The following is a 27,892-nucleotide window of genomic DNA, read 5'->3' on the forward strand; positions in this document are numbered from 1 at the left end:
TATAATCATCGAGCCGCTCTGTGATGTCTTTCACTGGGCTCTCCCATTAATATAGTTCACGCGAAACATGCTAGAAGACTGTCACCGGATAAGGTACAAAAACTCTGAGGTGCGCCCCTCTGGTTCTACCCAGCACACTTCCCGCACTCCACATCGCCGTAAACCTGTTACACGCATCTCGGTGGTAAGATGACTTCGACTTCAGTCTCTCCGCATCGGACCGTCTAACGCCCATTGTTTCTGCAAGTCTTGTTCTTTCTTGGGCCAGCCCATCCTCTCTCACGGTCCCTTGGAAGCCTTGGCCAAAGCAAGCATTTAACAGCCCGGATGGGCGCATGGAATGCTGCGCCCATTAGCGAAACCATGACCTTTATTTGAACCCCAACCTGGCCGAGCACGTCCCAAAGGGGTGGCTCACGAGCGAGAACCATCTCAATCTGACATCACATGGGACCGCGTTAAGCGGCTTGGCGCCAGGTGGTGGCTAGCGCCCTAGGGCGGGAGGCTGAGATCCAATGGGCGCGCGACGCACCACTCCTTCTGTTTCAAACGCTCCATCAAGCTCAAACCCCTCGCGCCATGTTGGTGTCGCCGCCGCCGCCGTCGTGAGCGTCCAGTCTCTATTATCTCTTCCACAGTGAGCCTGTCACTCCCTTGACAGTCCATTCTCGTCGCTCTCTCGCCATCTCTATCTCCATTTCCTTTGGGTCCCTTTGTACCCGTCGCAGTCGCTATACGCACAGGTTCACGCTGGACGTGCCTGCCTACGCTCTCTCCCCCGCGGTACACTGTTCTACCGCACATTCGAATCTTCCAGGATAGGCTGTTTGGGTTTCTTTTGCAAAAATGTTGGGTTTCCACAGGAGGACGCGGTCACTGATCCCAGTCAAGGATCTGGGCAAATATGATAAGGTGTCTATCGTAGAAGAGGAGGAACAAGAAGTCGAGGAAGAGATGGAGAGTCAAGATGTACCGGATAGTGCGGATAAGTCGCAAAGAGGGCAACTGGTGCTGGTTTACCTCGTCTTCTTCGCCGAAGCGTATGTGTTCTCCGACTGGCGCTCAATCGCAATGGGCTGCCAAACCTCCCTGGACTAATACTAACCTTTGCCTGCAGCATTATGGCCTCGAGCCTACAGCCACAACTCCAAATGCTTCTCTCGTCCTCAGACTTTTGTGGCACCCTATCTTCATCCTATCTCCGAAGCATACTCGACTGCGCATACGCATTCGGCGGAACCACAGGCCTCTTCTGGGGCTACCTCGCGGATCGCATGGGCAGACGGCGTGTAACGCTCATCGGACTCTGGAGCATGTTTGTCTGCTGCCTATGCATGGGATTTGCGACCACACTTGTTAGCTGTACCATTTTCCGATTTATTGCAGGCATGGTCAGCTCGGCTATTGTATCCACAACCCTGACGATGCTCGGAGATTTGAGCCTAACGGCAGAGGAACGCGCAAAGAACGTTGCTCGCCTACCCGTTATTTCCCTCGGCGGCTCCATGGGTCCAATTATGCAACTCATGGTCTCTGAAAGTCTGCAAGCATACAACATGGTATGGCAAAACTACCCCACCCTGGGCTCGGAGCTAGCTTGCGGAATCGTTGTGTTCATCATCGCACTCGTGGCAAGCATTTTCCTCAAGGAGACACTACCCAACTACAACGAGCGTACAGCAGACGCTGCAGACATCGACTGTGAGAGGGCAGCTTTCCTCCGCCGCGACTCGCACGACACAAATGTAACGCTCGTGGACTTTGCCCGCCCAGAACCCATCACCATCAGCCAGTTCCTCCAGGCCCCCTCCCTCATGGTCCTCCTCTCCTCCTTCTGCCTCCTCTCCCTGCACGCCTCAACCTTCGACGTGGTCCTCCCGCACCTCGGCCACAGCAGCACCGCATCCGGCGGCATGGGCCTCCCCTGCGAATGGCTCAACATCATCGTGCTCGGCGTCCGCGGCCTCGCAGCCGCCGTCGTCTTCTACGCCGTCCCCTGCGCAACCTCCAAGCACGGCCTCGTCAAGCTCTACCGCTCCCTCTCCGCCCTCCTCCCAGCAACATACATCCTCACCCCTTTCCTCGCCGCCATCGTCACATGCTCAGGCTTCGGCCCCATCATCTCCACCTTCTCCATCTTCGCCAAACACCTCCTCACCGACGCCGCCGTAGTCGTCGTATCCCTCCTCGTCCTCAACACCACCCCAGATGCCTTCTCCGCGGGCACCGTCGTCGGCATGATGCAAATCGCAAGTCTCTTCAAAGCCTTCGCCGTCGCCGTCAGCGGCACCACGTATTACTTTAGCGACGACGTCAGCGTAGATACTACCAACCTTGCTCTCTGGACCTGCCTCGCCCTCTTTGGTATCGCCGGCGCAGGACTCGCGTGGTTCGTGCGTGAGCGCCCAAGCGTAGAGAAGGACTTCCCTAGCGAAGTCCTCTGCTGGGAGACGTGCTTCGATGCTGATGCTGAGAAGCAATTTGAGCTTGAGAATACAGATGTCGAGTCGGACGGAGAGAGTGTATAGGGCTTTTCTAAGCTTTACCCAAAACTCATTCACATACACTCTTTTTTTTGGTGTTCGCTCACTCACTTTCATTCAATTTTTCATCTATGGAAGTTTTGTTCATGGCGTGGCCTCTTTGGTTTTTGGTTTTTTTGTGGCTGATCTACTGTGTCTTTTTTTGCTTCTTCGCGTAGTTACCCCCTCCCTTTTTCTTTCCCCTTCTTTCCATGCTTGTTTTGCTAGTCTACCTTTGTTTCTTTGCGTCAGTTTCTTTCTTTCTTTTTCTTTCCTCCAAAGGCATCACTCGTCGTTATCTCTCGCTAGATAGTCTGACTTGAAGGAGATGTGTGTGTGTACAACAACAATCCATTCTAAATTTCCCGTCATTATTTCCGTGCCAATCATCTGTCAAATGTGTCTAAGTTCTTGATTATCTAAGCGGCAAAAAGTTGGTATGTGCATGTGCACGATTCCAAACCTAGAACAAACTCGGTACCAGCGTTACGTATGACATACTATCAGAACAAGATTTGACACAAGTGACAGTTTGTGTTACCTTCACCCCCCCATAAACGCATAAACTACACGGTCTCAACTACATTATATCATGGCATAGAACACAAAGGCATGAATCATGTTTCAACAAAGAGTTTCATACTCTAAAGATAACTAAAGCTAATCACGACCCTAGCCTATATGGCAAATGGTCAAGTCATCTAACCAAGCAACTTTTTATTCCCCCCCCCCAGTAAACGCCATATATCCCATGAGTGAAAAATAGAACCTCTCATGCGATAATCATGTCACACATCGTTATCGTACGGGCAAAAACCTCCACACATTACTTACTCTCTCTCTCTCCTCGAGATGATCAAAGCAAATACACAGAATGCATACGAGCGACGTAGAAGCCTACAAGACGCTTAGTCGAAAGACTTCTTCTGGCCCTGGAAGTCGCCAAAGCCACCGCGGTTGAATGAACCACCACGGCCGCCTCCACGACCGCCGCCACGGCCTCCACGACCGCCAAAGCCGCCGCCACCACGGCCACCTCCACGACCTCCACGGTCGCCGAAGCCGCCGCGGCCGCCACGACCGCCGCCGCGACCTCCTCCGAAGCCACCGCGGCCACCACCGCCACCGTTGTCATCACGGGGAGCGGCAAAGTCAACGCGGAGAGGGCGGCCGGCAACGTCCTGGCCCTGGAGAGCCTCGAGAGCAGCGGTAGCCTCCTCCTGGCTGCCAAAGTCAACGTATCCGAAGCCCTTGAGCGCGCCACTGTCGCGGTCGGTAGGCAGAGAGACACGAGTGACGTTGCCATACTCGGCGAAGACCTCCTGGATGGTCTCGTTGGTGCAGTCGAATGAAAGGTTGCCAATGAAGAGAGTGTTGCTGGGAGCGCTGCGCTTGTCGCCAAACTTGTTGGCACGGGCATTGGTGTCAGGCTTTTGGCGGGGAGTGCTGAAGTCGACGTTCAATGGGCGACCGTCGAGCTCGTACTCGTGCATGTCCTTCTGTGCCTTGGCGGCATCAGCAGCCTTGGCGAACTCAACATAGCCGAATCTAAGTAGGTCAGTATTTGGTCGGACAGAAAGACATGTAGTTGTTGCAGAACATACCCCTTGGCACGGCCAGTCTCGCGGTCAGTGATGACACGGCAGCCAACAATCTCACCGAAGCTCTCGAACTCGCGGCGGAGCCAGTCCTCGTCGATGTTCCAGCTCAGGTTGCCAACAAACAGGTTCTTGACACCGTCCTCAGCAACGGGCTCATCGGTCTTTGTCTTCTTGATGACAGGCTCGGCAACCTCCTCAGCCTTGCGCTTCTTGGAGGGAGCCTCGGCCTCATCGCTTTCAGATTCGGAAGAATCAGAGTCGGCGTCGGAGTCAGAGGAGTCGTCAGAGTCGGAGGTAGAGGCAGCCTGTATTAGTTAGTAAAGGATGATCAAACCATGGAGAGAAAAAGGTAAAAACTAACCTCAGCCTTGGCAGCAGGCTTCTCGTCCTTGGACTCGCTGCTGTCTGAGTCCGACTCAGACTCAGAGTCGCTCTCAGAGTCGCTGGACTCGGCCTTGGCCTTAGCAGCACCGTTGGTCTTGACACCATTGGCCTTGGCCTTGGGGGCAGGCTTCTCCTCCTCACTGCTCTCGCTCTCGCTGTCGCTATCCTCCTCGCTGCTGTCGGAAGAGTCAGAATCGGAGTCGGCCTTAGCAGCGGCCTTGGGAGCAGCTTTGGCTTTGGCGGCGGTCTTCTTGGTGACCTCCTCCTCCTCGCTGCTGCTCTCCTCGGATTCCTCGCTCTCGCTTTCGCTCTCAGACGAAGAATCAGACTCGGGCTCTGGGGTAAGAGCCTTCTTCGACTTCTTGTCCTTCACGTTGGAAGCAACTGACTTGGCAATGTCCTTGCTCTTCGACTTGGGAGTCGCAGCAGGCTTGGTAACGCGACCGGCCTTGATGCTCGAAAGCTCAGCCTTCTTGTCCTTCTTGGACGACTTGTCCGCGACCTTGGTCTTGCCCATTTTGATGGTAATGTACTAGATCTACAATGTATCAGTATTGTGACGTGTGCGACGTAAAAATCAATGGTATTGCGGTGAAAATAAGAATATAGAGGAGCCGACTGCAATAATGCTGTCGCTCAGGCGCTGATGCCAAAAGGTCATCGTATGCGCTAGCATGCGTGATCTGGTTGTCTCAAATTGCGAAAAGCCCACTGGTATCTCTCGAGACCGCACGAAGCGGATATCCCTCAAGCCCACGGAAAGCCCACAAGAGCCCACAGAAAACCGAGCCTCAAGGCAGCGTGTTCCCACAATAGCCGAGAAGCCGGAAGATTAACCCTCATAGTAGCGCAAAGCCCTCTGGTTGATCTTGCCGTGCTCTGACGAGCTACAGACGTGCCCTCTAGAATGTGTGTCAAGGAAATGCCAAACGTTGCCCACTGACTTGTGATATGATCTGGTACTGGATGTTGCCCTCAGTAGCCCACTTGAAGTTCGCAAAAGCCCTCAAATGATGCTCGAACTGGTGATGTTCGAGGTTAAAAAGTAAGGTGAAAGATTGGTGATAGACGGTGAGTGAGCGAGTGGGAGAGGCTGGCATTTAATACCTGGAGGCGCAGAAAAGATCAGCGCCGAACTTTTCAGCGGAGACGGTGGCCCGTGCTCTGCGCCGCGACGCGTTGTGTGGCTACACTGGACGGAACCGCCCCACTGCGAACTTGGCTGGCCACGGTCAAGGCAGTATTTTGCAGCAAAGCAGCGGCTCAGGGTCCAGCAAGGGACGCTGTTTTTGCCGTGGATACGTGGACGGAGAGATTGGAGAGTGGAGCTGTATCTTGCGAGCACGACTCTTTAACCTGTACTTAGATGAGTATGAGCATGGTCTAAAAGTAAAAAGGCCAGTTTTGGCTATGCGCAGGGCACTTTTGCTTATACAGACGGTGCCTACAGAAACTTAACAGACTGTAATCCAATTGTCAATTCAGATGTACATGCATTCAATGGACCAAACAGTCCCAGTCGTGCTCTCCCATGCCTACCTCGACATTGGAAACTACGAACTGCACAGTTTGCCAGAGCTCGCGCAGGTTTACGCTAGTACCACTATGGTAAGGCGTAGTCATTCTTCCACGAGTCCGAACCATGAAGCCGTGCAACTCCTGTTCAAGCAGTGTCATCATGGCCTCACCAGCAGTCCATAAACCGCGGCGGCGGAGAAAGATCGAAGAAGGCTCTCTTGCCCAAGTCGCACATGGTACCCTCGACCACGATGAATCCACAAACTCAACGAAACCAGCCTTTCCCCTCGTCGCGTTTCTGTGGCCTGCAAAAGGCACCGTGTCGCAATGGATCACCATACCCCTCATACTCATGGCCGTCGGCTTGTTCCGCTGGGCCGTCGGTCTCTGGGGATATTCGGGCTATCAATCGCCGCCAATGCATGGAGACTTTGAAGCCCAGCGCCACTGGATGGAAATCACACAGCATATCCCAGTCTCCCTGTGGTACTTTTATGACTTGCAGTGGTGGGGACTAGACTATCCGCCTCTGACTGCATACCACAGTTGGCTTCTGGGGGCCATGTATGTTCGGTTCCTTAGACATGCAACGCCCATACTGACGATTGTCACAGCGGCTCTGCCATCAACCCTAAGTGGTTCGAATTCCACGAGTCGCGCGGTCTCGATGATCCGTCCCTCAAAATATACATGCGAGCTACCGTCCTTGTATCCGAATACCTCATATACGTCCCCGCCCTTGTCATCTTCCTCCGCCGATTCTCACGCCTCGAAGGTGTCAACATCTGGGAATCGTCAATTGCATTGGTGGCCATATTGATGCAGCCAGGAGCCATATTGATTGACCATGGACACTTCCAATACAACACCGTTATGCTCGGCTTCGCTATCGCCACACTGTCAAGCGTGGTCGCTGGAAGGCCGCTCTGGGGTTGTGTCTTCTTTGTCGGTGCTCTTGGATTCAAGCAGATGGCGCTGTTCTATGCGCCTGCCATCTTTGCCTATCTCTTGGGCATTTGCGTTTTCCCGCGAATCAACATTGTACGATTCTTCGCCATTGCGCTGACTACTGTCGCTGCCTTTGCTATCTTGTATTTGCCATTCCTTACAGGTGTGGCATACGATGTTTACATTGGCTTCTACCATGGCCTTCAAACGGTGCCCCCACTACTAAACGTGGAGTGGTTCATGACACCATGGAACAGAGAGGCTTGGTACTATCCTTATGTTCTCGAGGTGGGGCAGTCCATCCATCGCATCTTTCCCTTTTCCCGAGGGCTATTCGAGGACAAAGTCGCCAACATCTGGTGTACCATCCACACCTTTCACAAGCTGCATCGCTATCCGATCCAGTCACTCCAACGGCTGGCACTCCTCGCGACGTCGGTTGCCATTCTGCCACCGTGTTTGATCATCTTCCTCAAGCCGAAGAAGCAAATTCTTCCGCTTGCCTTCGCAGCGGTTTCATGGGGCTTCTTCCTCTGCTCATACCAGGTGCATGAGAAGAATGTTCTGTTGCCATTGTTGCCCATGACTCTACTTCTTGGCGGACATGAAGGTCTACTACCAAGTACCCGCGCATGGGTAGGACTTGCAAACATGCTCGGCGTGTGGACCATGTTTCCGCTATTGAAGAGAGACGAATTACGGGTCCCGTACTTTGTCGTTTCGCTTCTTTGGGCATATCTTCTAGGCCTTCCCCCCGTTTCATTCTCGGCCTATCATGAAGGCAGCCGAAGTGGACTTGATATTTTTAGCAAAGTGTTGCACATCAACATTTACATTGCCATGGTCGGGTGGCATATCGTAGAGGCATTCTTCGCTCCGCCAGCAGACAAACCGGATCTCTGGGTTGTCGCAAACGCGATTGTCGGAACGGGCGGGTTTGGCCTTTGCTACCTATGGTGCTTGTGGCGGCTTGTGGTTAAAAGTGAATTGATCGGAAAGGCCAAAAGCAAAACAAACTAGGAGCAAAGGGAATGATTGTAGGAGGATTTCAGTATTTCTTTGCGATACCCCGGCTAGATGTTTGGAGCGAAGATTCCAATTCTGTTGATACATGTTGTACAGCAAAGAAATGATGCCGTCTAATATTCAACGCCACCCATATGCTCGTCTTGTCCATGTTTTCCCACCCATTAACTCAGTCGCCATCAGAGTCCATTGGCATTATATCTTGAAGCCATAACCGGCCATGCATCGCCTGTAGTCGTCGACGAGGTTGGCGCATTCCTTTTGCGCATCGTTTGAGGTGGAGAACAGCATGCATTCGTCGCGCTTCGCTTTCTGGTCGGTACAGACGCAACAGGGCTTCACCTTCGGTTTTTCGGATGTCTTGAGGTCTGAGCCCATATTGGCGGCAGTGGGTGGTGCTGTAATTCCTTGTGTCAGCTAATTGGCGTCGCTGCCATGATTGCATTCTCTTGGAAACATACCTGACGACATGCTGTGTACGTGTATGTGTGGTGGTGGTGAATGGAAAGATGCTTAGCAATCGGAATTGCGCACCAAAAGTTCCCGCCGGGCATGGTGTCATCAATCGACTTGGTCTTGGCGCGCATTCCCGCGGCGGCCACTGCACGAGGGCAAACCCCCTGCAAGATTTCAACGGGTCTAGGCAAATCAACCCCCACTACGCCCGCCAAAACATTGCGCCCCACGACTCACACGACCTTGTCGCCCGTTGAATATCATTCACTCGCCCTCTGCTAGACTGTATTTTACCACGACTGCAAGGGACATTCAAACACAAATATGGCTGGCGCAAAGGTCTTTTCTATCGAGGGCAAGGGCCTGAAACTCACCACAGCGGCGGACATTGAGCCGCACATTCAGGAGTTGAAGACCAACAACGATGTGGAAGAGGTCAAGTTCCTAGGAAACACCCTAGGTATCGAAGCCAGCGAGGCGCTGGCCAAGGTTCTGGAGACCAAGAAGAATCTGCAGGTATGGAAAACATCCCTTTGTTGTCGCCAACTGAGGGGCACACTGACTGACATGAACAACAGGTCGCAAACCTCGCCGACATCTTCACCTCCCGTCTTCTCTCTGAGATCCCGCCTGCGCTATCGCACCTCCTTACTTCCCTCCTTACGCTACCAAAGCTCCACACCGTCGATCTCTCCGACAATGCCTTCGGCCTCAACACTGTTGCCCCGCTCGTCGACTTTCTGTCGCAACATACCCCACTTCGCTACCTCTATCTGAACAACAACGGTCTCGGCCCAGCTGCCGGTGTGCTCGTCGCCGATGCGCTGACTGCACTTGCCGCAAAGAAGGAAGCCGCGCGCAAGGAAGGCAAAGACGTACCAGACCTCGAGCTCGTCATCTGCGGTCGCAACCGTCTGGAGAACGGCAGTATGGCCGCATGGGCAAAGGCATACGCAGCAAACAGCGGCGTCAAGACGATCAAGATGACGCAAAACGGTATCCGACAGGAAGGCATCTCACACCTCATCACAAACGGCCTCGCACACTTGACCAAGCTCGACACCCTCGACCTCCAAGACAACACCTTCACTGCCATGGGCGCAAAAGCCCTCAGCCAAGCCGTAGTAAACTGGACCCACCTCCGCGAACTCGGTGTCGGCGACTGCCTCCTCAGCAGCCGCGGCGGCATCGCCCTCGCCGCCGCCCTAGAAAAGGGGCAGAACAAAAAGGTCGAAGTCCTGCGCCTCCAGTTCAACGAAATAAACGCCAAGGGCCTCGCGGGCCTCGCATCTGCTTCTCACACCGCGCTCCCTTTACTCCGCCGCATCGAAATCAACGGCAATAAGTTCGACGAGGAAGATCCTAGTCTCGATAAGCTGCGTGAGGTCCTGGGTGCGCGCAAGGACGAGTCGGGTGAGAAGGCTGATGATGAAGAGTACTGGGGTTTGGATGAGTTGGATGAACTCGAGAGCGATGATGAAGAGGACGAGGAAGAGAGCGATGAGGAGGAGAAGAGGGGAGAGGCGGCGAAACTGGTGGCGGATGATAAGAAGGACGAGGAGAGTAATGTGGCACAGGACAAGGATGCAAAGGTCGATGACCTGGCTGACTTGATGAGCAAGACGGAGATCAAGTAGTTTTTTTTTGCTCCTTGGCCTTTGTGTTTTCCTTGGTTGGTCACTGGTAGTGGTGGTCGTGGTGGGGGGTGGGAGACCGTTTTGCATTCAGCGGTTCTTGGGACTTTTTGGTCTTTAATTCTTCTCTTCCTCTTTTTTTTTCCCACTGAGTATCTCACTGGGTGTGTAGCATTTCGATACCATAGACAATGCTCCAGCATCATCGCTTGTATGATGCCTTTTGTTATCTTGACTCTGTCTGTCATCTACCTACTAGCTTGATCGCTACAGGCAGTGAATTGAGTTGGGCAATGTGACCAAAGATAGCAGTTCAAGAAAAAGAAAGAAAGAGAGGATTTGAATTCAAGAAAGTGAGTTTCATTAGGAAGCTACTAGGCCCGTTCATCTAAACATACATACTCGTATCGTACTTGCTATTAATCATCTTTAGCTTCAAGGTTCTCTGAACGCCTCATGAATTAACCTTCCTTCTCAAATAAATGTCCGGAACCATTCCCATGCCACTCCTCTAAAAATCACAGCAGCAAACAAAGCTGTGTTGTTCGAAACGATCTCACTGAGCTTTGTTCTCTGTCTTTGACATCCCACCCAAGTCTCCCTCGACCTTCTTGGGTTCCTTGTCAACATCAGTGTCTTCTTTGTCTGCTACAGCATCCGTTTCCGAGGGATGAGGCGAGTTGGAAATGTCACTAAAGGTTCTCTGGCGATGGGCAGCAACAGACTGTGCTGTAGCGGCCAGTCTACCTTTCTCAGTATGTCCATGAGCACGCATCTCGCACGAGTGAAGCTTGTTGGCTTCGGCTGCCGTGACGGTACCGTCTTGAATCTTCGGTCGGATTGCAAGCTCTGCTTGTCGAAGGTTCTCTTCCTTGTCGTGGCGGGGTTGCTCTTGGAGGGAGAGGGTGTTCTTACTATCATCCCGGCTCTTTGGTCGGATTGGAAGCTCTGCTTGGTGAAGGTTAGCTTCGGCTTCCGTGACGGTACTTTTCTGGAGCTTCGGTCGGATTGGGAGCTCTGCTTGGTGAAGGTTCTTTCCTTTGTCGTGGCAAAGTTGTTCTTGGGGTGATAGGGTATTCTTACTGTCAGCGCAAGGACACTCGTAGCAAGGGCACTCATCGGCAGCATTCGACTCGCGTCCTGCAGCAGTTGACTGAGCAGTAGCAGCAACACATCCCTTGACGGTATCACCGTGAGCGCGAGATTCAAGGGATTGGAGACGGCCAGCCTCTTCCTTGGTCAAGGTACCCTCCTCTATCTTGTCCTTGACGGCGTCTGCTGCCTGTAGAAGGTTTCCCTCCTTGTCATGCTGGGATTGGAGTTCAGATGATGTGAAGCTTCCTTTGTCTGATTGAGACTGTTCACTGTCCGAGGGCTGCAAGGTCTTAGGGCCGCCACTTGATGATAGCTGACGCTCACGTTTCGCAACAACAGACTGAGCAGCAGCAGTGATACCGCCCTTCTCAGTGTGTCCATGTGCACGAGACTCAAGCGAATGGAGTCGATCAGCCTCAGCCTTTGTCACTGTGCCTTGGACAATCTTGGGCTCGATCTTGGCAATTTCCTCCTGGAGCTCGCCTTCCACTTCTGGGTGGGGAATGTTGGTGTGACCGAGAGCCTTCTGCATTTCTGTGGCAGTGTCAGCGTGTGGTCTAGACTTCTGATCCCTAATGAGGTCTTTTTCATAGACAAAATATGTTGGGGATTTGACAGGTGTCTGCACTTACTGCTAACGATGCTCTGTGTGATGCGAAGGACCTCTGTAGTGACCTCCTCAGGGCTGCCATCTACGGAGGCATGCAGTTCCTTGACAGCCGTCAGTAGCAAGCGGTGATGAGCCTGAGCGTGGCTTGATTTCTGGTGGTGCAAACCTTGTTAGCAATAGCTAGATATTCAACGGCAGAGATAATGCGGACCGCTTTCTCATCAGGTGGAGCAAAGTTCCCAGACAGAAGACGAGCATCATCAGCCGTGATACTGAGCGGATCGGTCTTCAGCTTGTCCAAGATGACCTCCAGTTGGTCGAGGAATTGGCTCGACTGGCTGGTAGCAAGGCTGCTCACATCGGAAGACATCTTCTCACTGTGAAGTTCACTCATAGTGAGCAATGGAGATTCGAGGAAGTTGAAGGTGATGCTTGGAGTGGGGGATGCAAGGTGACTGGAAGAGTTGAGAAGAGAAGTGGTGTTCTGGTGTGCAGTGAGATGTCTTGAGGTTTATGTTTGGAGCCGATGACGTTCTTGGACGGCAGGTGAAGGAAAGTGCAGGTGCCAAACAGCGGCATTGGACGACCTAGGCAACTGTACTTGCCTTTGATGCAGCATTGATGTGACAGCATACCACTCCAAGGAAACAGCGCAAAGAACGTTTCTCGACGCTGCAGAATTGTATGCAGATGAGGCAAGCACAGGGGAGTGCATTGTGCAAGAAATAGGGGTTAGAAAAACCGAAGTGTAGTGTAGACCGAAAGTGTCAATTTAGGCCTTAACCTGCTCTCCATCGCCAGATTTACTACAGTAATTTCCACAAATAGAACATGTGCTTTTCTCAGTCTGTTTACCGAAAGTCAGCGAAGCAGAAACACCACTCATGGTGCCACATTCGAGGGCCGACCATCAGCCAATCCCAGCCTCTCATCCATCACCTCCAAAAAGTCCCTTTCCCTGCCAAACTCTCCAATACTAGCAAGCTTCTCGAGTGTCTTCTCCGAACTTTCGCACTCATTGTACCATCTCCTTTCAAAATTGAAATCGCCATTCAATTCATCTGGGAGAATTACCCACTCAGGCAGCGCGCACGTTTCCTTCTCGCCATCCATGTACCACCAGAACCTTGCCTTGCCCTGCTCTTTCCAAGCCTCCCTGTTCCATGACTTTGCCAATGGCGAGTGCGACTCCCAGCCCTTTATCAGACTACGAAAGTAGGTGATGGGGTGAATGTACTCGTTCGTAACACCCAAGTCTCTCAATTTGGTCCATGAGTGCACTTTTGACTTTTCGTCGTATTCTTCGCCGCTTTCATGACCGGGCATGCGTACATGCATACCATTCAGGTAATACATTGTGGTGTACGAGTCAACAAGCGGGCCAGTGCCCCAGCTGAAGTCAAACTTCTCATGCGCGTGTGGTGAGGCAGCACGCGGAAGTTTTAGCTCCTTGCCACCAGAGCTCAGGAATGGGATAGAAGGCAGCTTCGGGACGCTATTCCACATCTTCTGTAGCGTATTTGGGTGGTAGTAAGTGCAGGCGTAGCGAATACGGAATAGCCAACGCTTGTATTGGTTGATATGCATTGAGAAGGCGTGTCGATCTATAGCCAAGTGCGGAGAAATGACTTGAAGCATCCAGCACAGAGTCGCTGTTGATATATCTAAGCCTAGTTAGCATTTTCACTGGCTGGGTTTCAAATTGGGACCCGACTTTCTGAGTCTCCCTTCATCTCCCCAAGGGCGTCCTGTGAGCCGCCACCACAATTGATGTGTACACCAGGGAACTAAATGGAGCACTGTTAGTTTGTTCGTTACCTCAAATACGTTATGCTGCACTACACACCCAGACCTGCTTGAGTTCAGGTGTACGTCGGTTTGGATCGTCGACGAGGTCCTTTGGAATATACCAAAGAGTCGGACGGAAAGCTTTGCGTCGTTCATCTAGCGCAAGGGCTTGAAATGCATGCTCAATATCTAGTGGGCGCTTAGCAGCAATCTCAATTTTTTTTAGCCGTGCGACTTACTCTCTGTCAGCTTGACATTATGGAAACCGTATTGCGTTCTCTGAGAGGCCAAATTCAAGCCCATCATGTCTGGTATGCCCAAAGATCCAACAGTGTCCCAAACACCTACGACTTTCACCTTTCTGCTGTCTTCACTAACGGCGAGTTCTCCATGCGGTCGAATTTCCCACACCTCTGCAAGTAGTTTGAGATCGTCCAGGCCAATTGCTTTGACATCCACACCCTGTTTCTTCATCTCTTCTCCCTTCTTGCTCAGCTTGCCTTCAGTGAACCACCTCCACGCTTGTGTTTGGCGAAAGTCAACTCCTTCATCATTTGTCTGATACAGGCTGTATAGTGTCGCGAAGAACTGCATACTAATGGGTGCTATGACTCCAATGTCGGAAACGAGTCCTGCAACTGCACGCGCAGTGTAGGCACCTCTTGAGAAGCCAAAGCAGAAGATCTCATCACCCGGCTCATAGTTTTGCACGATGAAGTTGTATGCTTCAATGACGTTCTCTGCCAATCCAGCTCCTGTACCACCTTGTCGGTTCCTTTCAGAAGAGCTGAGATTTCCTGTTCCCACTCCAGAATCGTAGTAGACAATCTGGTGAAATTTTTTCGAGGGGTTGTTCCGATCTGTGCCAACACGGGCAATCAGGCGGCATAGTTTAGTGACATTGGATGGGACGTTTGTTTCGATAGTGACGCTCGACTGCCAAGTCCCGTCGCAGCATATGACTAGACGTCGTCCCCAGGCCTTGCTGTCGTCGTCGGTCATGGTAGAGTGGGTCAAAGGGAGGGAATAAGACGTAATGATGCTTAGGTGGGGGTGCTATGTCTAGGGACAGCAAAGTTTATCGCTGTATTTGTATGGCAATGCCAAAATCGTACCAAGGCTGTTGTGGATGCAGGCGTAGCAAAAGAAGGTTTCAACTGTAACATTCAGGGGCAACCCCAGACAGTGGAAAAAAGAGAGAAAGGCAATAAGGCAACCAGACTGCGTAATCCTTCCTGTCAGCTGTCTATCCGCTAGAAAGCTCACACCGCGAAGGATCGACAGGAAGCTGAGGGTTAGCCCCCAAATTGCCCAATACAACGCCCCATCCTTTATGTGACGGCTGAGAGCTACGGCGGGCTGCCAAGCAACATGTTTCCACCAGCTGCATTAGGCGATGCCGCTGCTTGCATTTCTGTGTTTCTCACTCTCTTCAACTGAGAAGTTGGATAAAAAGGCTGCTTAGATCTCTCTGGCTCTTAGCGAGAGGTGGAAGCGGGGTATTTCTTTTTCTGGCTTTTGACATGACGAGTTGTGACGAGTTGTGAGGGGTTGAGGGCGTGCCAATGGCAACTGTGCCAATAGCGGCTGTTGTTTATTGGTTACAACATGACACTTGCTTCTCAGATGAAATATGCCTATGTGCACGAACAGGTCATCTGGTCCTTTCCATGAACGGTAAATGGGCGAGGGAGGATGGGTGTGCTTGTTCCCGACGTGGCGTGGGCAGTGCTTTTGTTCAGAGCATTTAGAGCAAGAGGAGGCGGCACGCGGGCCCACCCGGCTCCCGCAGCCCGCGTCAACGACGGACCATGGGCATGGCGCAGCTGGCCCTGTCCCTCTGAATAGCTTCAATGTTATGCGCACAGCCACTGCTCTGCTCAGTTGACTATAATATCACCACACCATGTCAGTGTCACGATACTCAATGACCTTCTCCAAATTGTTTGTGCTTTATTTTTGTTCATTTATTTTTTTTGGTAGAGTGACACTGCAACTCACTATCGGGCTGAAACTGCCTGTGCTGCTCTCAAAAGAGACAGAACACCGATGCTTCATTCTCTAAGGCCAATGGATATACCAAAGGCGCGACCTGCGCTAACATGAAACATGAGATCATAACTATTTCTGCAAAAAAGCAAGCAGATGGAGCCGACCACACATGTGTCGGACATTGTGTGTCGCGATATGGCGCCATTTTCGCGCAATACGCGAAAGCCCTTGTGGTATATCTGCGCTCACCACCCGTACAAAACGCCTGTAATCCAACAGTAAAGATGTCGCTGAATCGCTGAAAATCATAACCACCAAATCTAGTGCATACCATATCCAATAACCAAAACCATTCCAATATCGTAACCAACAATCCTACAAAGTGCTTTCTCATTGAGAGTGAGGCGAGTTGCCAGCCGTATGCGGACGACTACCATACTGCGAGCCATCGTGGAATCCGTCGAAGCTTTCACCAGATGACATTCTTCGAAGGTCATCACCGTCGGCCATATCAATGTCTTCCTGCTCATACCTTCCCGACCCATTGGAACCCTGTGGCAGCCCCATGTTTGAAAAGGATGAGTATTGTCGCGGAGGTGCTGCAGGGGGCACTCCAGCATTGCTAATCTGCTCAGCCAGACTTGGTTTTTCCGCTAGGTTGCTGAGCATGACACGGCTAGCGTCCAGCATGGAGACTGCGTACTCGAGAAAGTCGGCGCGCTTGGAAGAGACGGACAGAGTCCAGCGGTATTCGCACAACCTCAGCTTGTAGAACTCGGCCTCTTCTTTGGCGGGCGCTGTAGCCCACAGCAGCGATCCAAACGTTCCGATGAGCGTAAAGTTGACCTTGGAAGCAAAGTACCAGAAGGCCTGCAGATGTTCTGGCTTGAGGCGGTTGACAAAGTCCATGGCAGAAATCAATCGCGTCTTTGCAGCACTACGACACATGAAAAGACCGTAAGAGTCTGGGTTGGTCGAGTCAAGAGACTGTACAATGCGTCGATGCAGGGTGATTTCTGTCGCAAAGTATGCAAGGTGCAGATAGCCAGACGACGTGAGCTTGCCCTTCTCCGGCGTGTTCATCTTAACTTCAGCAGGCAACTTCTCGTGCCACTGGCGGAGCTTGATCTGCACAGGTTTGGCGCGGGCCAGAATGAGTTCAGTGGACTTCTTCCCTGCGTTTGCGAAATCTTGGATGGCAGTCTGGGTGTAAAATGTGTCCATGACTTCGGCCATGATTTGGGTAAGTCCGATCATCTGGGCAAACAGTATCCGTCCTCGCTGGCTGTCCGTTTTCTCGTCTTCGGTCTCTTCTTGCCGTGTTTCATATCCGTCTCCTTCTTCAATAAAGTCTTCTTCAGTAATGGGCTTGACTGCCCAGTTAGCATTGAAGATGTGTGAGGGGCGGCCGTGGATCAACGAGCTCCATTTGTCCTGCATGTACAACGCACATGCGATGCGCTTCCTCAGCCCACGCTCCCAAAGAGGAACCGACCATGAGGAGCAGTCAAGATGGAGGCCCAGTTCTTGGCCAACGGCGACCAGTTGCGTAGTCAGACTCCACGAATCTGCTTCTGGACGCTGAAGCAGCAACAAACCTGCCTGCACAGTTGACAGTTTAGGTCGCTCCATTGACAATGTCAATGCCTTCATTGCGACCGCTTCCAATCGGGCTGCATCGGGTTTGGAATAGCTTGCGAGCTTGGGGTTGAAGGACCACCAATTTAGGGCCAGAATGTACATTCCAGCTAGAAGGGCTGGTGAGAAGCCCCGATCGCCGCTGCGATAGCGCTCGACGAAAAGGTGCTTTTGGATAATGGGGTAGTTTGGATGTACTACTTGAAAGTACAGGTCTAGCAGGGCAGGGCCATGTGGGTGCACAAGCTGCTCGACCTGAGTCAGTGCCTCGGACTCGCCGGCAAAATCTTGCGTGTTCTCGTCAGGCAGCATGATGAAGCATTCATGATCGTTTACTCGTCGAAGGGTGCCGAGATCAAAAGTAGATTCGTTACGGGTATCGAATTGGGAGAGGCCAATGAGTAGAGAGTCGAAAGGGGAGCTCAGACCAATGTATCTGCTGTGCTGGCGCCGTTGCAGGCCCAGCGTCTCTCCAAGCTGAGGTGGGTGCAAACTTTGCACGTGGGACAGCTGTGTTTGTGGTGGTGGTGGTGGTGGTTGTGATGGTTGTGATTGTGATGGTGGGCTTGGCGCCGTTGCTGTGATGGTGGGGGTCGACAATGCCAATGGAGGAGGTTCCGAGTCGACGGATCTAGCAGACGGTATCAGTCATGCCATCTAGCCGCATAAAGTACAACTCCAAAAAAAAGACGAAGTGTTACAGGGCAATGGATACAAACCACATCAAGAGTGGGGAGGGAAGGTAGGTAGAGTGCATGGCACGTGAGCACGTGACAGTTTGGCGTGGTATATGTACGTAGTTGCTCCTTTGCCCAAGCGAGCCATGGGACATTTTTCTCGAACGCGGGGCAGTGGAGGAGCCTAGACATACCTCTTCTTTGTGTTGCTGGGCGAATCTTTTTTCTCGCCGTCGACGACTTTCCTCTTGCGGGGAAGGGGACTTTGCACAAAGGTACAGTCCTGCTTGTGGAAGTCGCACAAGACACACAGGGCGGCGCCCTCGTGTATCACACAGCGACTCTTCCTCCGTCTGCAGGCGTCACACGGGCGTTCTCTCCGCGAGCGGATGTTGGAGACGGGACCGTTGGTGGAGGTTGGCTTGGTCAGGTTCTCCTTGGTCGAGGGTGACTTGTGTACTGTGCGAGGGCGAGCTGGTGCTATGGAGACGACTGGGCGTGGGCCCATGGCCGGCTGCTGCATTGCTACGGCCGTCATGGCTGGGCAGCTGGCGTGGAAGGGGGCGATAAGGCTATGAGAGACTACGGGCCGTTGGCCAGACTGCGGATCAGGATGCAAGTATCTTGCTATCGGAGCAGGGTATGTGGCAGGTCTTATCGCGTGGGAGAAGGCGAGGTCACTTTGGATATTGGGCTATGCCAAGAACAGCAAATATATTTGGATAATGCAGCGGAGGGAGCGAGGGAGGGAGAGGGACAAGACAGCGGGTGCTCAAGGGCCCAGATTGCCGGTAACGGCTGTGAGGAGAATGAGGTGGCTGATGGTTCGCGCCGTCATTGAACGTGTGCCCAACTACTACAGTGTAGAAGATGGAGCGACGTCGGCGGGGCGGGAGCGGCGTGGGAAGCCTGGGCTGGTCCTGGGGGGCGGAGGGCTAGGACCTGGTGCGGGGAGAGGGCTGGTGCATGGTGCGGGGGGATGGATGGGTGAATGGGTGAGTGTGTATGTGTATATGTGTGTTTGTGTGTGTGTAGTATGTATGTATATGTTTTTGCCTTGAAGAGAGCGCCGGCACTGTCTTTTGTGCCAGACATGTGCTCGGGATGGGTTTGGACATGGACCGCGCACGGATGGGCAGGGCAGTAGGCCGCAAGGGGACTAGCGCCGTCCCTGCTTTGTGCTATCTTACGTACAGCCGAGAGATAAGGAAAGCACGACGGGCCAATGGCCGGCGCACGTCCACTCCCCCACCTGCGTCGTTTGATCTTTCCATTACTCCAGCCCAGGAGCTTATCTACTGCGCTGCACTACTCACGCCCCAGCTTGCCTGTCTGGGCCAGTTACTCTTATGTACTCGTTACCAGACTCCATGCTTGGGGCCATTGGCATATGCACGTCACCCACGACTCGATGCACATGCACACAACTGCCCATCACCTCGCCTGCCCGCGACATCATTGCCCTTTGCTCTGCCTGTCACTTTGCAACCGACCGTTTTGTCCCGATGCCGCCGACGTGCGCCTGTGCATGTGCCTGCCACACTCAGCCCTCCCTCGCCACCCGCAAATCTCAAACGCTGCAATCTGTGTACGTAACTACTACCACTACTTAGTTTCCAAGCATCTGCTTACGTATACGACACACCATTGCAGCAGTTGCAGTAGTGGCAATTCCATGTCACTCTCCCGCTCGCTCACCACATCAGGAATCCTATTCGACTTGCAAATCACCCTTCTGCATGGTGGTGCCATAGTAGGCGCCCCTCCGCACGTGTCGCCCGGCCGTCTTCTCCACAGTGTCCCTAGCACTAGAAATAAGCAAGTAAGTACATGCTAGTGGGGCCCTTGATTGCCATGTCTGCTCCGCTCCCAACCCTGCCCACGATACCCTCACCGCTCGCCCTTCAGGCAAAACGTCTTGCCCTCCGACCACCGGCAATGCGCAGCATCCGGAATGCTCCGCCAATCCCATCTACCGTTCACTCTCTTTTCCCGGTGATGTCATAGCCGCCTCGTCTGTTCCTTTGGAGCCCCATTCTTTGCCCATGTCGCTCCCGAGCCGCGGTCAATTGCCCTCGCCTGCTGGGTTGAGACGGTCGAGATCTACGCTTGTGTACGTAAAAGCTCCAAGCCTTTTAGCCTTGCACTGCCAGCGACCTCAGACTTGGGTCATGTTCGTGCAAACCGACAGGTGGGCCCCCTCCCCTCCCCCCCAGCTGCACTCTCTGCGTTGCCCTATCTGGCCTCGCTAAAGGTCGTGTTCCAATTTCTCAACAACGGAACCTTACCCTTAGTCGTTATCACTCTCCAAAGGCCCGTAACCACCCTTGACCTCTGCTCCGCGCGCTCAGACTCCGCGCTCCCTCACTGGTCAACTCCGAGGCTGCCTACTTCCGCCCAACCGCGTCAATTTTCCGACACCTCAGGGTTCCATGGTTACGATTACGAGATCTTTGATCGCAGATCTGCATGTGACAGCATACGCGAGCGAACCATGTCTAGCCCAATGGCATCGTTTGGCAAGTCGGGCCGCTATTCTCCGGATCCAATCCTCCATCATTATCTGCCTGCTCCGCAGTCGTCGCATTTGCCGTCTGTCCAGGATCACCGAGCCATGTTTACTCACTTACTTACATCAGCAACCCAAGTACACCGACAGGCCGCTTCTTCACGTCATGTTGTACCATCCAGCGGTGTGAGATTATACACTTATCATAGGAATACAGCTACTGCATAGCCACTTCACATTTATCATTTGTCTCGCTGACAACACATTTTGGAACACGGAAACTGTAGCGCGCGCACTGCCATGCATTGAGACGTGGCTATAGGGTTGTAGCGACAAGGCGAATCGCCAATCCTTACAAATCCGGGATATCCTTTGCGTCTCATCCCCCTTCTAGGTGTAGTCACATTGATTTTCAGAGCTGGGGTCTGGGGTCCGGGGTTTTGGGGTGTTAATTCGTCCTCCCCGTGTAAGCTTTTAAGGTTTACAAGACTTTGCCGCGGCATTTTGGGACCCCCACGCCAACGCTGACATGACAATATACTACTTGCCAATATCGATGAAAATCAATCAATCTTCCTTACAACGCCTGTTAGTATTGGCATCATACATCGCACCAGAGTTATAGTACCTTGGCTTTTCCAAGCGCATTTCGTATCCTTTTTTTCTTCTCTTCTCGAATCTTTTTGCTTTTCTGCACTACAATGTAAACGCGCAAGTTGACTTGGCGTAAGCAAGTACGCAAATTGGATCTTCAAATGCTTATTTATACATACTATATGAGTTTGTGGGAAAAAAAAATCCTATGTTCGTAAGTGTTGGTAGGTTTGGCCTTGCTATTGTAATAAGCAAAAGTTGTTCTCCCATCCCAAAGCTTACTTCTTTTCTAAATCCGCTATACTTACCAAGAATCTGAGGGTTTATGCCAAAAATAACATTAAACCTTGGGGGCAAGTACACGTGAGCATGCCGCCACTACCAGGCCACTTAGTAACAAGCTCAGAGCTCTCTCGGTGACTACCATGAACAAACATGCTAATAGTCTAGGAGCCCGTGGGTCTTCATGGGTCCCGCTTGAGGTACTGCTATTTTGTTTTGTTTTGTTTTAGAAAAAAACCCCTCTGCCCATGATACCGATAAATAGACATTGTGCTAGGCCTTGAGAGTTGGTTTTATCCGCGTTTGACACTAATCAAGCTTCTTTTTGATACGCAATGTTGGTGTTAGTAACTAAATTTTCCTTTGTGTTGTGAATCAAGTCCATTGCGCCACGCATGAATGTTGTACATTCCATGGACAACCGTTGGCTGCACATTCTTTACACAACGTGTAAACATTTTATCATCCTTACGGCTTTGATCCTCATGGCAAGTGTTTTGGGCCATCTTCTCTCTCACTCACAGAAGCAACAGTCCCAAAAGCCAACTTTCTTGGCATCACCAACGGACAAAAGGAAATTCAGCTTGAAATGGGATCAGTTGTTGATTTTTCTGAACACAACAGTCAATACCCGTGTACTAATCTCACGGAATCTGCTGATTGCTCATGCCCTCGGCAAAGCTCCTGTGATAATCGTATGTACAAAGTCTGGGCACTCGTCAACCCCCCCTCGCATAATGTAATCCCAAAATACACGCCTCGTATGGGGGCCATGTAGCGCATCATGTGTTTCGCCATGATCATATCGTCGTTATATCTAGCGTCTCTCGCTCTAAATCGACAAACAAGCAGGAAGGTATCCCAAGGAAAAGATAGGCCATGTCGAGTGCCGTCATAGTCTGCGCAAATGTTGCGCGTGTCGCGTTTGACGTGAAGAAGGCCGGAAGCCGCGCGAAGGTATCCTCTTCTTCAGTGCATAGGCGGCTGGTAGTTGATAGGTCGCCTGTATCCAGTCAGTCCGAGCTTTGCTGTATGCACGCAGAGAACAAAAAAACGTACTTGAAGAGCAAAATATGTGGCTCTGGCTCATGTACCTCGTAGTGTTCCCATCCCAGACTCTGTTTCCGTGTCAGCAAGCAGTGTGCATACCCAGTCGGTGCCCGTACCTGAGTGATTCCCAGTGCCCTCCACTCCTCTTCCCATAGCAGCTTCAGTGTGCCTCGTGCGCCATCAAAGTAGTCCTTGGGAATCGCCTTCAGCATCTGCTTGGGCAGCTGTACATGTCGATATTCGTAAACGTCATCCGAGTACCTATCGCCAGCGTCAGTACAATCCGCGCTGACCGCTCCTTGAACAAACAACCGACCTTGCCGAATAGTGGATCGCGTCGACGAACTCATCCAGCTTCTCCTTCTCGTGCTCAGAGAGCGGGCGCGGTTTCTTGTTGCGGCGCGTGAAGTCGATATCCAAATCGCCCGACATGTTTGCAGCTGGGTGACGCGAATGGAAGCGCTCGTGTGCTCGTGCGGTGGGGTGTTCGCGGCTGATGGAAGCGAGTGGGGCAGACGGCGGCGCAGTTTTGGTACGCAGCTGCGATTACGTATGCGGAAATGCGCGCGTTGATAGAGAGTTCTGGCCCTTGGATGTAGAGAGAGAGTCACCGTATCAGTGAACCAGAGGAGAAATAGCTCAAGGCATCAAGCCCAAACAGTCGTTGTTTACGAGAGTCATGAAATTTAGTCGCTGCGTCGGCCCGAGCTTCACCGCTAGCCCGAAAACGGCCAAGAGTATCCGCTCCTCCATGTTCCTACCGCAACGTCTTTCACCCCTGTATCTGCATCTCTGCTGATCAGCGTTTGTTGCTCATGTCTGCAAGGCTTACGCCTTAGCCGGCGGAACAGGCACAAGAACAATGACCACGTGAGCTTCGCCGTTCATCCACACATTGATCATGTTTGACAAATATACTAAATTTCTCTACTCAACGATACGCTACGTAAATCATTCCGCTACATAGAATTTGACCGTCCTCGATGGCACAATATCAATTGTTGCAAGGACGCTCGCTGAGCAACCGATATATGACAGTGTGCTAATAGAATACTGACACAGAACCCTCCGAGGACTAGCGACACTGAAAGCATTCGCATACTCGGCAAAAACAATGGGAGCTCAAAACCAGCCGATGAACCAGCGATGCGAATGCCGTCCGTATGTCCAGATCAAACAGCAACATCGAGTGCCTTCTCCGACTGGTATTTCGTACATACTGTTCCGTCATATTTTGTATTTTCGGCTACGCTGGGCGTTCTGTCACGACCATCCATGTTTTCGTCTGTACATTCCCACCTCAGGTGTTTCTTCGGTTTCATGACTGCAACTTGTCGCATCTCGGGCTTCTTTTCTCCAAGGTCCCCGTCAACCACATCGAACCCCTTATCAGCGACACCCTGTTCCAGCCACTCACTTGCTCTGTCATCACTGGAACTAGTCTTGATCTCGGGAAGAAGTTCGATAGATGGTGGCCGTGATACTGATGAGTAGTGTTGCAATAGATCTTCTCGCTGCTCTTGCTGCCGGGAAAGTCGATGCGATAGACGAGACTCGCGACCGCTTTCGGGGTCGAGAAGCCTCGGCTCGAAGTCTTGTCGGGTATTAACTTTTCTCTTGTGCCGATTGACGAATCGAACGAGCAGGTAAATCATGATCACGATCAATACCGCTGACACTAAGACAACCAGGCCAAGGAAGAGATTGGCAGTGATGCTTGAGACAATCATGTCGCAACTTGACGCTGTCAGTTGCCGTCTGAATATGCAAAAGGACGAGTCCAGAGGTGTTGTTGGTTTTGTGGTCCCTGTAGTAGCAAGTCTGCTGCGTATTTAAGCCTGACATGAGTGACGTGCACCACGTCACTCCATCTCAATCAGGCGCAGAGCACAAGAAAACATGTGCGAGTCCATACATAAGCCTGACTGTACGAGGATCTGATCAAATCGTTGAATTGTATCTTAACGTTGTGCAGAGTCGCACAACCATGGGCAATACATACTGTGCGACAGTTGTGGACTCGAGGGATATGACTGCCAGATCGGAGATGCAAACATAGACAGGGCGAAGAAAAATACAACTTTAATATTCAGCAGATACGCTCAATGAAGACGAGATGATTCATAGACTTTACTCTATGCAGATTACTTCTGCAATGGACCAAGGTAATCGTAAACCATTTTCACCCTCACAACCGCACCTGTGTCAATCTTCCTAACAGTAAACTTCTTTATTAACTTCCTTTCTCCGCCAGATTCAGCGAAGCCCCAAACGTTCCATGAAATCCACTTGCCGGCCGCACTGGACATGAAACTTTCTAAGATATCCCCTTGTTGGGTTTCCTCCAACCACCCCTCAGTCATGTACTTGATGTCTTCATCCGTCGCACCTGTTTCCTTGGACTCTTGCTGGAATTTCTGAAGAGTGGAGTAGCGGGAACGGCCTCTGATGACGCCGAAGATAAAGTCGGTGTGCTCGCGGTAGGTCCAGTCCAGGGTTCGGTTTTCGGGCGAACCCTTGAGGCCACCGGTGAGGACCTGGTCGATCTCAATGAGTGTGGTAGGCGCACCGTCTGAGCCATCGACGGTGCTTTGGCGCAAGTATTGAGTCAGGGTTGCTGTCTCGACGGCCTTCCGTATGAACCAGCTGATGCCCTGGAGGGTGAGAACTGGATCGAAGGCATCAGACTCGGACTTGTTCTGCAGGGCAACGTTAGAGGATCTGTTGAAGAATTGCTTGTTTGATATTCAAGGACTTCGCTTGAGTCTTACCATAGTCCATTGTCCAACGAGGTTCTTCATATCAATGTTCGCAGGAGACGCCATATTTGCTGGTATAGTGTTTTACTGACTTTACCGATTCTGCAAAAGTGCGAATGGCCGATGTTTTATGTTTAATTCTGTTGAGTTATCGACGCAGGAAGCTGCATGTCATTTGAGGGGTAGCAGTCGTCGGTATCCTTATACCGCCACAACCCCGCTTAAACACCATGATTCCCGAGGACAGCCATTTAGGCGTACATCTCCCTTACTCCGCAAAAGTACGCTATCACATTCATTCCAAAAGCATGTGTAAGCCTTGTCGTACTGCCTACCGAGGCTTACCCCCTTTGGCGTTATCCCCTTTGGGATGATCCCCTTCAGGATAGTACCCCTCGGGAAACACTAAAATCGCCAGTCTCACACCAACCACACCGGAAATATGTAAGTAAGGTACACGAGCAAAGACATTGTCAAAGCATCCCGATAGCTCAACGGGCGATAAAAGATGGGCGGAAAAACAAACCGACGATGGCTTGGGAATGAGTGCGTCGGAGAGCGGTGAAGCGAGGCATAGAGGCCCAAAGCAGAATGCGATGAATCCGAGAACCCAGCCCCATTTCACAGAGGCCTGCTCCGCCATTCCGAAACTGAAGTCTTTCCGGGCCTTCAAAAACTTTGTTGTCGCACTCTCGTCTGCGACGAAGCGGAATACCACGGTCTGGCTCTGGTCGTACACACATTCGGACAAACGAGCGCCTTCACAAGGACGCAGACGATAAACTAAAAACTATCCCACGATGATCTAATTATAGGAAAGACATACGGTAGTGTTGCGACCGGTTTCAAAAATTTTCACTGTTGGTGCCTGTTCTTCCATCACCAGGACCATCGAATCTCAAACAGAAGACTTAAAAACCTTTCCCCTCCTCACGATGGCGCTACTACTTTCAGGGCCTATGTAATTTCCCTCAAAAGGCGCATATCTTCTCAGGCACAAAGTGCTTGGATTGGCCAGGATATCCCGAAACCTCCGTCCTGTTTCAACGGCCGCAGGTTGGGTGTGCCGTAGCGCAAACCCGTTGCGCCAACAATGACTTGCCGCGTCGTGAACGCGGGGAGAAGAGTATGAACGCGGCACGTTTCCCTCGTTCTACGCTAAGGCTGCGACGCGGAATGTTTATGATATCTTTAGATCGTGCCATGGTTCTACGGCCGAAAGAGATACATAATATTTGTAGCATCCGCACATGGGAGTGTTTTGGTTGTGGTTTTCGCTTTACTTTACCCTTGACTCCCTGCAATCCTTCGCTTTTACATTCATGCGCAAACACCTGTCAAAATAAGCGCCAACTGATTTTTTAAACACCCAGTGTCTTTTGTTGCACACTCAGGCATCCAGATTGGAGAATTTGTCACGCAAAGTCTCGTCACTCTTTACTCATTGGCGGCGCGCACAAACTTATACCACACTATTACCGCGTACGATCATCTCACAGCGTTACACATACTAGGAACGTGTACTTGTGCATATTCCAATCATCACTTCACAAACCCTCGAATTTGTACCTCCTCAAAGCAGGTTCACAATTCACGACTCCTGTTCTGCGCGACTGGAAATTGGATCTGAGGGACGGTGTGCAGGAACACACAATAATTGGCGCGGATATTCTCTCGGTCCATCCGCAGCACTCATCTCACAATAGTATCCACGACCCAGACAAATTTTGGTTCGAGCAGAGATCCTAGGGCGATCAAAAGGCTTCTGCACAGACCTGTCAAGTCGGCCAGCCTCTCGTTCACTTCATCCTTTTGGTCGCGCTGGCCGTTTGCTTGCTTATTAAAACCCCCTTGGCTCACCCACAACATCCCACCCACGACGACACTTCAGTAACCGTTCTATAATATCTGGTCTTTTGTACCAAGCCGCTCATTAGGTTCATTTCTCAATTATCCACGTAACTCTGCAGGCAGCTCAGCCCATCTCACTGTTTCCGACGATACCCAACACCTCCATACATCAAATAAACAACTCCCAACAAACACTGGGCAAAATGAGACTCACAACACTCTTCTTCGTCGCCACTACAGCCATGGCATTCCGAATCCACTTACTCGAGGACAACAACGACTCTGCCAATATGCTTCTGGACCGTGCCATAGACCCTGCGGACATGAACCCCACACAGCTCTCCATACTGTCAGTGCTCAAGACCGCCATGCCATCCGGCACCAGCATTCCCATGCCGACGGGTACTTCTGAACCAGATTGGTACAAGAACCTGCCTGATGACGTCAAGAGCCTATTGCCGCAGTTTTACCCTGCTACCACTACTTCGTCTGTAGAGATTACGAGTACTGGTAGTAGCAGTACTAGCAGCGAGGTTACTAGCAAAGCATCTTCAACGCCAACTTCAAGTGCAGTCCTGACGAGTAGTCTGGTGAGCGAGAAGGCATCGTCTGCGTTCGTATCTGTGGCTGCGGTTACATCTGCTTCCGTGCAGATTTCATCGGTAAGTACAAAGTGTATATCTTTCTAGCCTACGGCCCACCCGCGACTATATTATTCCCCACCCCCAAACCCATCTGTTCTGAGGGGTTTTTTGACATCCAACTAACGAGACATAGTCTTCTCCCACAGCAACAACACCCCTTTTCTCCTCCACTGTCTCGGCTTTCCCTTCTACCTCTTCCAATAGCAGCACTACAGTCAGTACGACATCTGCCTCGCCAACCCCGTCTGCGCTCTTCTCTGCTGGCCTCAGGAATACCGTGCATACGGGTCTGCTAGCGGTTGTGGCGTATGTCA

The 27,892-nt window shown here is 51.7% G+C and overlaps 13 protein-coding genes across 13 annotated transcripts; 5 read left to right on the plus strand and 8 right to left on the minus strand.

Moving 5' to 3' along the window:
• Window positions 1-846: 846 nt before the first annotated feature.
• On the plus strand, window positions 847-2,528 carry COCMIDRAFT_3394 (uncharacterized protein; the record flags this gene model as incomplete). The annotated part of the gene is made up of 2 exons (XM_007687620.1): window positions 847-1,040; window positions 1,118-2,528. 2 exons carry the CDS (start codon window positions 847-849, stop codon window positions 2,526-2,528), a joined length of 1,605 nt encoding a protein of 534 aa, XP_007685810.1.
• A 902-nt stretch (window positions 2,529-3,430) lies between these two features.
• COCMIDRAFT_24472 (uncharacterized protein) lies at window positions 3,431-5,024 on the minus strand (the record flags this gene model as incomplete). Its single annotated transcript, XM_007687640.1, has 3 exons — window positions 3,431-4,070; window positions 4,127-4,428; window positions 4,485-5,024. The coding sequence occupies 3 exons, from the start codon at window positions 5,022-5,024 to the stop codon at window positions 3,431-3,433; spliced, it is 1,482 nt and encodes a 493-aa protein (XP_007685830.1).
• Window positions 5,025-6,185: 1,161 nt separating this feature from the next.
• On the plus strand, window positions 6,186-7,993 carry COCMIDRAFT_24473 (glycosyltransferase family 57 protein; the record flags this gene model as incomplete). The annotated part of the gene is made up of 2 exons (XM_007687641.1): window positions 6,186-6,589; window positions 6,640-7,993. 2 exons carry the CDS (start codon window positions 6,186-6,188, stop codon window positions 7,991-7,993), a joined length of 1,758 nt encoding a protein of 585 aa, XP_007685831.1.
• Window positions 7,994-8,194: 201 nt separating this feature from the next.
• COCMIDRAFT_3397 (uncharacterized protein) lies at window positions 8,195-8,470 on the minus strand (the record flags this gene model as incomplete). Its single annotated transcript, XM_007687621.1, has 2 exons — window positions 8,195-8,397; window positions 8,461-8,470. 2 exons carry the CDS (start codon window positions 8,468-8,470, stop codon window positions 8,195-8,197), a joined length of 213 nt encoding a protein of 70 aa, XP_007685811.1.
• Window positions 8,471-8,779: 309 nt separating this feature from the next.
• COCMIDRAFT_89536 (uncharacterized protein) lies at window positions 8,780-10,092 on the plus strand (the record flags this gene model as incomplete). Its single annotated transcript, XM_007687668.1, has 2 exons — window positions 8,780-8,971; window positions 9,034-10,092. The coding sequence occupies 2 exons, from the start codon at window positions 8,780-8,782 to the stop codon at window positions 10,090-10,092; spliced, it is 1,251 nt and encodes a 416-aa protein (XP_007685858.1).
• Window positions 10,093-10,645: 553 nt separating this feature from the next.
• COCMIDRAFT_89572 (uncharacterized protein) lies at window positions 10,646-12,164 on the minus strand (the record flags this gene model as incomplete). Its single annotated transcript, XM_007687669.1, has 4 exons — window positions 10,646-11,015; window positions 11,190-11,718; window positions 11,817-11,895; window positions 11,961-12,164. The coding sequence occupies 4 exons, from the start codon at window positions 12,162-12,164 to the stop codon at window positions 10,646-10,648; spliced, it is 1,182 nt and encodes a 393-aa protein (XP_007685859.1).
• A 512-nt stretch (window positions 12,165-12,676) lies between these two features.
• COCMIDRAFT_89663 (uncharacterized protein) lies at window positions 12,677-14,584 on the minus strand (the record flags this gene model as incomplete). The annotated part of the gene is made up of 4 exons (XM_007687670.1): window positions 12,677-13,458; window positions 13,509-13,581; window positions 13,641-13,771; window positions 13,822-14,584. 4 exons carry the CDS (start codon window positions 14,582-14,584, stop codon window positions 12,677-12,679), a joined length of 1,749 nt encoding a protein of 582 aa, XP_007685860.1.
• Window positions 14,585-15,964: 1,380 nt separating this feature from the next.
• Window positions 15,965-18,427, minus strand: COCMIDRAFT_89586 (uncharacterized protein; the record flags this gene model as incomplete). Its single annotated transcript, XM_007687671.1, has 2 exons — window positions 15,965-17,777; window positions 18,084-18,427. The coding sequence occupies 2 exons, from the start codon at window positions 18,425-18,427 to the stop codon at window positions 15,965-15,967; spliced, it is 2,157 nt and encodes a 718-aa protein (XP_007685861.1).
• A 687-nt stretch (window positions 18,428-19,114) lies between these two features.
• On the plus strand, window positions 19,115-20,588 carry COCMIDRAFT_34840 (uncharacterized protein; the record flags this gene model as incomplete). Its single annotated transcript, XM_007687648.1, has 4 exons — window positions 19,115-19,413; window positions 19,727-19,884; window positions 19,920-20,002; window positions 20,241-20,588. 4 exons carry the CDS (start codon window positions 19,115-19,117, stop codon window positions 20,586-20,588), a joined length of 888 nt encoding a protein of 295 aa, XP_007685838.1.
• Window positions 20,589-22,243: 1,655 nt separating this feature from the next.
• Window positions 22,244-22,756, minus strand: COCMIDRAFT_34841 (uncharacterized protein; the record flags this gene model as incomplete). Its single annotated transcript, XM_007687649.1, has 4 exons — window positions 22,244-22,277; window positions 22,334-22,392; window positions 22,441-22,585; window positions 22,641-22,756. 4 exons carry the CDS (start codon window positions 22,754-22,756, stop codon window positions 22,244-22,246), a joined length of 354 nt encoding a protein of 117 aa, XP_007685839.1.
• A 740-nt stretch (window positions 22,757-23,496) lies between these two features.
• Window positions 23,497-23,979, minus strand: COCMIDRAFT_3403 (uncharacterized protein; the record flags this gene model as incomplete). The annotated part of the gene is made up of 1 exon (XM_007687622.1): window positions 23,497-23,979. One exon carries the CDS (start codon window positions 23,977-23,979, stop codon window positions 23,497-23,499), a length of 483 nt encoding a protein of 160 aa, XP_007685812.1.
• Window positions 23,980-24,468: 489 nt separating this feature from the next.
• Window positions 24,469-25,149, minus strand: COCMIDRAFT_3404 (uncharacterized protein; the record flags this gene model as incomplete). Its single annotated transcript, XM_007687623.1, has 2 exons — window positions 24,469-25,023; window positions 25,096-25,149. 2 exons carry the CDS (start codon window positions 25,147-25,149, stop codon window positions 24,469-24,471), a joined length of 609 nt encoding a protein of 202 aa, XP_007685813.1.
• Window positions 25,150-27,221: 2,072 nt separating this feature from the next.
• Window positions 27,222-27,425, plus strand: COCMIDRAFT_67527 (uncharacterized protein; the record flags this gene model as incomplete). Its single annotated transcript, XM_007687672.1, has 1 exon — window positions 27,222-27,425. A coding segment is annotated over one exon (204 nt), but the record flags the coding sequence as incomplete, so codon positions are not given.
• Window positions 27,426-27,892: the final 467 nt, after the last annotated feature.

Source organism: Bipolaris oryzae (assembly GCF_000523455.1).
Source record: "Bipolaris oryzae ATCC 44560 unplaced genomic scaffold scaffold_32, whole genome shotgun sequence".
In the NCBI taxonomy this organism is placed as follows: Eukaryota; Fungi; Ascomycota; class Dothideomycetes; order Pleosporales; family Pleosporaceae; genus Bipolaris; species Bipolaris oryzae.